The following is an 8,517-nucleotide window of genomic DNA, read 5'->3' as shown; positions in this document are numbered from 1 at the left end:
CATATCTAAGGAATTGTCTTGTAACAATCTCCGTTAGAAAACTTTGTAATATCATTGGCAATAGTCTTTGTGACTTTGGTGCAATGACATTACGAAAGGATCGTTGCATAGAATGTTAGAATCTAGCATATTCTGTAAGTAGCAAGAATTTGATATTCTTACACTTATGAAAAAGGATTTGGAGTTGTGAAATGAGAATGATTGGAAATGTGCTCAATTTGTCTATTTCACAAAAGTAAGAACCATAGGTAAACATTGTGTGCATGCTAGGAGCATGGGACAAGTGTTGGAATTCAAGTAAGAAGTTGATTACCCGAAACGATAAATAATGAGTAATCGATATGGTGATAAATAAAATGTGTTTTGTTTATACTCAAAGGTTTGAGGTCATATGGGATTAGTATTATTCTTGTGTTTCACCTTGCATGTTTTGACTTCCAAAATAATTGAGTTTATTAAGAATAATCGAATTATTCAAACGGGCCACAGTCGTTCATATGTTGGAAGTAGATATGAATGAAGACTGTCGTGAATTGGTGTGTGGATTGTCTAGAAGAGTATTAGACATAAGCAAATGTTTGCTGCAACGTTCATGAGTGCTTATGAATATGATTTGAGCATTGGATTAAACCCACACTCACTTGGATCACTCCATGAATTGTATTACGAGTGATTAGTGAGACGATAACATCTTATATTCTTGAAACCGAGATGTGTGAGTTGTATCTTGCTGATCGGTTGCACATTGATAATATGTAAACGCACCAGTAACTTGGTGTTATAAAACATATTGTTGTGTGTAATTCGGTGAGTGAGTGCAAGCGAGCATTGTATCAAAGTTTATCCGTTCCTTTTATCCAAAGTAGGATAAAAGCGATATCTTTGGGCCCCTCGATGGTTTAGTGATGACATACGTAAATGCTCGGCCGGGCTAGGGCTAATTTGATTTGTTCAATTAGTCTGTCGTTATAAATCGGAAATCGAGATATAGTACAAAGAGAATGATTTGAAATCATATCTCATACGATATCTAGAATGGAGGAATATATGATCCCTTATCTAAGGACACGCGTATCTGATATGATCAGAGTTGACAGCGGCTTTGGAAAGCTACGATTGCAGATCAGGATCTGAAGTCATACGCAAAATAGTTGTTAGACTTATCCAAGTGGGAGACTGTTGGATTAATGTCTAAGTCCATAACTATTTTGGTATGTACTTGACCCGATGGTGCATGGTCCTTTTGGGTTGCCTTCACCAAAGCAACTTGATTGGAGAAATGAATAAAGAGAGAGAGGATAATATGATTTATTAATATGTTATAAGAATAATATATTAAAGGAGAAATCATATTTGTTTAATTAATATTGGTCAATAATTAATTAAGAATTAGTTTTGTGATCAAATGTAATTAATTAAACTAGAGGGGCTGATTTGTAATTATGTGATAGTTACAAAATAAGGTAAGGATTATCTTATTTATATGGTGGACGAATTTAAGGTTGGAAATCCTTAGAATTCGATTATGATAAGGATTCAAGGATTATCTTATTGGTTGCTTAATGGATAATCAACTAGATAAGGATAATGACTGAAACCCTATCTCTACACCTATATAAACACCCCTAGGGTCATGAATTCGTGTATCCCTTCCCAAGCGGTCCTAGATACGAGTTCTAACCTCTCACTTCTCTCTTTATACCTTCTTCATTTGCTTATGGTGTTTGTGAGCCATTAGAGGAGTGACACTTGTGACTCTAAGCCTTCCAAAGTCAATACAAGGAGATTTGGGATTGTTATTGCTATATAACAATCAAGGTAACACTATAAACTTATTCTCATGTTAATATGATTATATGTATGTTAGAATTAGGGTTTATAGTCTTGGATTCAAAGCATGTACAATAGAGAAACCTAGATCCAAGCATTAGAGTTTGTATGAGCACATAGGATGTCTTATGACCAAAACCCATCATTACGTTGGGCGTAATCTTCAGGTAAGCGTGGCGTACTGCCTTGTGGTGCTCTACGTTGAGCGTACTCATGTACACTGGTCATAAGAGTGGATTACTTCAGACGTGTTCATCAACGTGTCAAGCATGTGAAGGGTGTGTCGTGGATAATTTTGGACCGAGCAAATATAAGTATGTTGGGCGTACCGACGTCGTACGTTGGGCGTACATCAGTATGCTAAGCGTACCCCTTAGTACGTTGGGCGTTCTTCCAGCCTCGAAGTTTGTGCCTCGAATTTCAAAAATTCATAACTTTCACATACGAGCTCCGTTTTCGACGCTCTTTATATGCACGTGTAGGTAAGATTGTGCTCTACAATTTTCGTTTAGACTCCGTCGGCTAATTTTGACTTTATTTTTAAAGTTATAGTGCGTTAAAAATTCATAACTTCTTCATCTGACGTCCGTTTTTGTCTGTTTTTTTACCGTTAAACTACTATCGACAAGATCTTCGTTGTGTTGGCTAAAAATTGCTCAATCTATATTTCGAGTTCCGAGTTGCATACTATTATGTCAATTCTTAGAAAATTAATAATTTTCTCATACGAAATCAGATTTGCACATTCTTTTTATACACGCTCTCTGTTTAACGTGTAATACGACTTTCATTTAGATCGCTAAAGCTAAAAAGCACTTTATCGTAAACTCACTTTTTACGTCACACAGCGTTGTGTCGGTTCTATCGCGAAACTTCGACAGGTCATAACTTCTTCGTTATTACTCGGATTTCGATATTCTTTATATCTCCGGAATCTTTGTTTCAACCTCTACAACTTTCTTAATATATATCGTATTTATCTAACATTTGTTTTCGACACTTATTTTTATCTTTAATTTACTAAATCATGATAATTAAGTATAAAACACATAATACTCAAATAATATTGTTATTACTTCAAACGAGTTACAAAGGTGGACCTAAACTATTACATCATCTTTAATGCTTTAGCCCAGAAACACGGGAGTTTAGGAATTTTTAGGGTTTAGACCGTATTTAAACATCCTTAACTCTCAAGGCTTCTTTCTTTCATCAGCCTCCAAGCACCCATTTCGACCCTTTGCAACCCTAATCCATTTGAGAGCATCTTTGAGCTTGGCATGTGTTGTTGGTGAACTTGAGGAAGGAAGAAAGAAGAGGATACCATCTTAGAAGAGTGGAACACTTTGGATCCAAAATCACATCACCATTTGACACCCTTTGAAGGTAAATAGCTCTAAACTTGACTAATATGTGCTTAGATCTTGTTTAGCCATGAAGTTTGTGTTCTTTTGGTCCCATTAGGATGGTATTATGATCTTGGGTTACTCTAATTCATATAAGTTGTCCTTTCAGACGTTTTGGAGGGTTTAGAAGCATAAAAATGTGGTTTGGGTCATTAGTTCCCTCCCATGCATGAGCTAGGGTGTCTTAATGAGTTAAGATGTTAGTGTTTTGGTTATTAGCACTTAATAGCCATGCAAGACCTAAAGTTGGAAACTTTATGGTTAAGGACAACATTTGAAGACTACATCCAAATTTTGGGTAAAAGAGCTTAAGGATTAAGCTCTTAATAGAATGGAGGGAAGGCAGTCGTGTACGTTGGGCGTACCAAATGATACGCTACACGTACGCAGTCAACGTCAAGTCTTTTAGTCAAACTCGAGTAAGTGCAGCGTACTCTAAGTTGAATTAGTTGACTTTTTGACTTTTTGATTTTGATCGGGGATTGACCAAGTTTGACCTAAGGGTATTTTGGGTATTCTAATTATAAGTTAAGTTTGGTCATGTTCCAATGAATATGTGACTGGTAAAGCAGATATATGGAGCTGTTTCCTGTTATACGATCTTTTCAGACTGAGAGGTGAGTTTTTCCTCACTATACTTGTGGGTCGAAGGCACCAACGTCGACCCACTAGATTGTGTATCATGGTATCTAGGATGTTGCTATGTTGTAATAAACTGTTAGATATGCATGTTTGTTTGATGACTGGTTATATGATTATCTGTTGATAGATATCTATTATTTGTTATGTATATATCGACATGGTATGGTGGGGTTGAGACTGTAATGCTTTGTGTTGTTAGTCAACAGACGGGGGCATTCCAACCGAAAGGTTGTGGTCGGGGGCATTCCAACCGGAAGGTTGTGGGTCAGGGGTAATCCAACAAGGAGGTTGTGGACCTAGTATGTATTATGCAATCGAACCAAAAGGTTGTGGGCCGGGGCATTCCAGTCAGAAGGTTGTGGGCCATGGGTAATCCAACCAGGAGGTTGTGGACCTAATATATGTTTGATTATATGTTTGCAGTACCTTGGGGGAACTGACTAAGCTTTGGCTTATAGTTTTGGTTTATTGTTTCAGGTACTTCAGATGATCGTGGCAAACCGAAGGCGTAATCGTGCACATCTTTCGAGTTTTATGTTATTAGATTTTGGGATTACTCTTATTTATGAATTATACTTTTGAAACAACATTTTTGTAAACAATTATTGTCTTGGAGTTGTTTTGGAAAAATGAAAATTTTACTTTGATTTTTGGGATGTTACACTACCTCCAAGAACCACCCTCGTCTCACACTCTCAGGGCCCCTTCCTTATTCCTATGGCGCTGCATCGAAAGCCACCATCCTCATCTTAGCCCCTCCCTCTTCCTCACAAAGCCTTCATGTCATCATGATCACACCCCTAACATGTATATGCTTTGTCCTTGCTCCACCTTTGCTTGTTTCCAATTTGGATATATATATATATATATATATATATATATATATATTATTGCATTGATCTAGCTTTGCTTTCAATTTTAGATGCATGTAACCACAATAGTTTTCATTTCATGACACCTCCACATTATGTGATCGATATAATGTCAATATTTTGGTGTTTCGATATGAGCTTTATGAATATATTTGTGTACTAGTTAAGGCTTTTGCTTCAGCTACTAAGATATATGGTGCATTTGATGCAAAATTAGATGCATCTAATACATATCCTTAGGGATGAGCAGAAGTATGGAAAGACGTGTAATGATTTAGTGTTCAAGTATGTTTGTGGGTTGGTTCAACTTAATTTGAAGTGTTCAAAAAAAAAATTGCTACATGACTCAAATTAAGTTGAACCAACCCTAAAAACAAACAATATAACAATATAGTGGGTTTCAGTTATATCCTTAATTTGGAAGCTAAAGACATATGGGTTTGGAAGGGCAATTCCTCACGGAATTTCTTTGGTCGATCCTTGAGATTGTTAATTGTGGATGCCAAGGCGAATGGCGTTTCTTGTATGTTCAATTGGATGAGTTGGGATCCGATTAAAGTCAATTGCTTTACTTGGAGAATCTTCCTGGATGTGATTCACGTTTCTTTAAATCTTGTTGTTTGGGGGTGCATATGATATTTGACATTTTCCCCTTATGTAGTAACGTTGTTGAAAGTGTTAATCATCTGTTTTTTATTGTTCTTTTGTGGGGGCTATTTGTTTTCTTTCCTGTCCCGGAACATCATCAAAGCTTATGGTTGGTATCGATAACTTAAATCTGAGCAAGAAGGATAGGAAATTATGTTGATCTCTGATCAACATATTATTTTGATCGATGTGGAAGACGTGTAATGATTTAGTGTTCAAGCATGTTTGTGAGTTTGCGATGAAGACAATGGATGATATACAAATCATCTCTTTCAAATGGTTAAAATCATAAACTAAATTGTAATTTTTTAGATGGTGTTGCTCTCCTACGTATCTAAATTGAATTATGTAATCTTCTAGCATATTTGCTAGTTTTGCCTTTATAAAATTTTACCGTTCAAAATAAAATAAAATAAAAATCTAATTTTTTCTAGTGCAAAAAATAACAAATATAAATATAATAATCAATTTCATTCTCGTTTAATCACCTTCTAATAATATTTTCGATCTTGATCTTACGATTTTGAAATCCTACAAGCCAAAAACAATATCGAACTCACTAGGATGTATATGAAGCAGAACGATATCGAACTCACTAGGATATATAGGATATATATAAAGCAAGATTTACATGTGAGATCTTAAAATCCCAACAATGCTCTTAAAATCTTAATGTGATCAAATTCCACCTCTCTAGTTTATTATATAGTCAAAAATTGATCATCGCAAGTTCTAAGAAACTTCATATATCATCACTTGATCAATTCATCGCATTTTAAACATATTACACTCATATTATTTCATTTATATATTAAGCCTTTAAATTTTAGACATATTACATTCATTGATATTAAGCCTTTAATTATATATCATAATGATCTTGTTCCATTTTATAATTGAGATGTTTTATTGCTAACTTTTATAAATTTAAGTTTTACACCAACAAAGATTATGGTTCATTTTGGTAGGATCCTGATCCAATCTTACTAACATATAAAAAGATCTTAGTAAAATTTCAATATTTGACAGTCTTAATATACCTATTCAATGGATTATGGTCAATAAGCGTGCACACAATATCATAAAACCAGGAAAACCAGTTCACTCGTCTATTCAAGATAAAAGTTAATTGAATTGGTTTCTTGTGTCTATCATTTTCACATAGACACGTCCCAATCCCGCGTTTCCATACAAGCAACCCACCCACATGCCACCAGACCCACCGCAAAAACCCATAAACATAATTTCAATCTCCAAATTGCGATCAAACATTCAAACACCAATAACATTTTCATTGATCATTACCATATGAACTAGAAAGAAGTTGTACCACACACAGGTAAGCAATATGTACAACTACATAACCACTACATTCTTCCACACTTCAACTGAATTTAACATCAATATACGTTCATTTATTAAGAGTCTTCCTGTTTTCAAGGTCTATTTGCCAAATAATGATTTAAACCACCAAATCCCTTTGGTATCGGCTGGAGCATCTTCGGATTCCGGCGGCGGTTCTGTCTGTGTTGTCTTCTTCAGTTTGCTCACATCATACCCTTCTTCCGTCGCCTTCTGAACAAGCTGGTTGTATATCTCATCATCGAGATGAGTTTGCCTGCATAGTATCTACACATACCCAAACCACAGTTTTCAGATTACAAATCTCAAATTCCCAAATCGAAATGGCTGAAAATGTATTGAATTTCAACAGAATCTCCACTAAATGAAATTAGAAACAAAACAAACAACAGGAAATAGAAACGTACCCAGAGATAACTTCTGGAAGGCTGACCTATCAGAGCATACTGATAATCATCATCAAGATACAACACCCAGTAATCACCTGTAACAGGTATGATGGGCAAAAATGGTGGAACGAAGAATTTCACCTTCAATTTCGCTTCATCGCTTTTGGGATCAGCTTTATAAGCAGTTCCTTCAATGAATCCTCTCTTGCCACCACTCCAAGTCTCGTTTAGAACATTAACAGTGCCATCGTCTTTCAATGTGTACGTAGCCCTTGTGTTGATCCCATCTTTGGGCTGAAACCTCGATGGGAATGAAGCTATTTCATACCATCTGCCCATGTACCTTTGTAGATCTATGCCTTTTACAACTTCCATGGCTTTCTTAGACATGATTTTGGGGTTTTTCTCTATCGGTGAGTGCTAACGAAGAAGATGAGTAGAATGGAGAACAGATTCTGCAGATTTTATAACTGAGGGGGTGTTGATAAGTGTGACATGGAGAAATCGTAGCCGTCCATCTGTAAAAGTGAATATTTTGATATCGATCATTCTAGAGTTTTTATCATCCATGAGATTTTTGTTGAAAATAATCTTATCCCTTTCCCTCCAAGTTTTGGCTTTTGGACTGGTTTCTAGACATTGAATTTTGAGAGATTTGAAAACTATGTGCCAAAATTTCCTCTACAAAAATATGGCCCAAAAGGTTAATATTCCGAAATTATATCCGTATATTTATCATTTCTTTCAAAAACACCAATTTTATTTACTTATTCATATGTTCATTTTATGCTTCCCCGTTTACTTTCCTTCTATATATTCTCCTTAGCATTATTGCTAATAGACTTTCAAAAGGAGGTCAGGTTATTAATGGTAGTGAATCTCGTAAATACCATACGAACCCTTTCTTTAAAAAAACTTCCATCTTGAAAAAATTACAAAAATAATAAAATTATGGGATTTTGATTCAAAAAAATTTGTTGATGCATACCTCGTCTAAATTCGGATACCATGTGTTGTCCCTTCGTTTATTATTTTTGTGTAGTATTGATTCATACCCCACATGATTGACAAATATACATTTCATTACTTCTTTTTTAATTTCTTTTATTTAATTTATTATTATTTTGATTAAAAAAAGAAAATGAAATATCATCCACCCACTTATTTACTCTGTCTGTGTGTGTTTTGTGGTGTGCTCGAGAAAACCTTAGCTCCAACAAGAATTGTGATGTTGCTCCAGCTACAACAGGAAACCCAACTCCTACTGACTCTGTTTCTTTATCACTTGCCTCTACTTCTTTATCACTGTCTGTCGGATCTGCATCACCAAAAAAATCCGACAAACTTGAAAAGAGTGATGTATATCTA

The 8,517-nt window shown here is 35.3% G+C and overlaps 1 protein-coding gene across 1 annotated transcript; it reads right to left on the bottom strand.

Moving 5' to 3' along the window:
• Window positions 1-6,669: 6,669 nt before the first annotated feature.
• TIL (temperature-induced lipocalin) lies at window positions 6,670-7,601 on the bottom strand. The gene is made up of 2 exons (XM_078971740.1): window positions 7,168-7,601; window positions 6,670-7,027 (listed from the first exon to the last, which is right to left on the bottom strand). The coding sequence occupies exons 1-2, from the start codon at window positions 7,537-7,539 to the stop codon at window positions 6,842-6,844; spliced, it is 558 nt and encodes a 185-aa protein (XP_078827866.1). The 5' UTR covers window positions 7,540-7,601; the 3' UTR covers window positions 6,670-6,841.
• Window positions 7,602-8,517: the final 916 nt, after the last annotated feature.

Source organism: Lactuca saligna, chromosome 8 (assembly GCF_052625555.1).
Source record: "Lactuca saligna cultivar CGN05327 chromosome 8, ASM5262555v1, whole genome shotgun sequence".
In the NCBI taxonomy this organism is placed as follows: Eukaryota; Viridiplantae; Streptophyta; class Magnoliopsida; order Asterales; family Asteraceae; genus Lactuca; species Lactuca saligna.
Note: the sequence above shows the minus strand (reverse complement) of the source record. Positions and strands in the feature narration are given on the sequence as shown.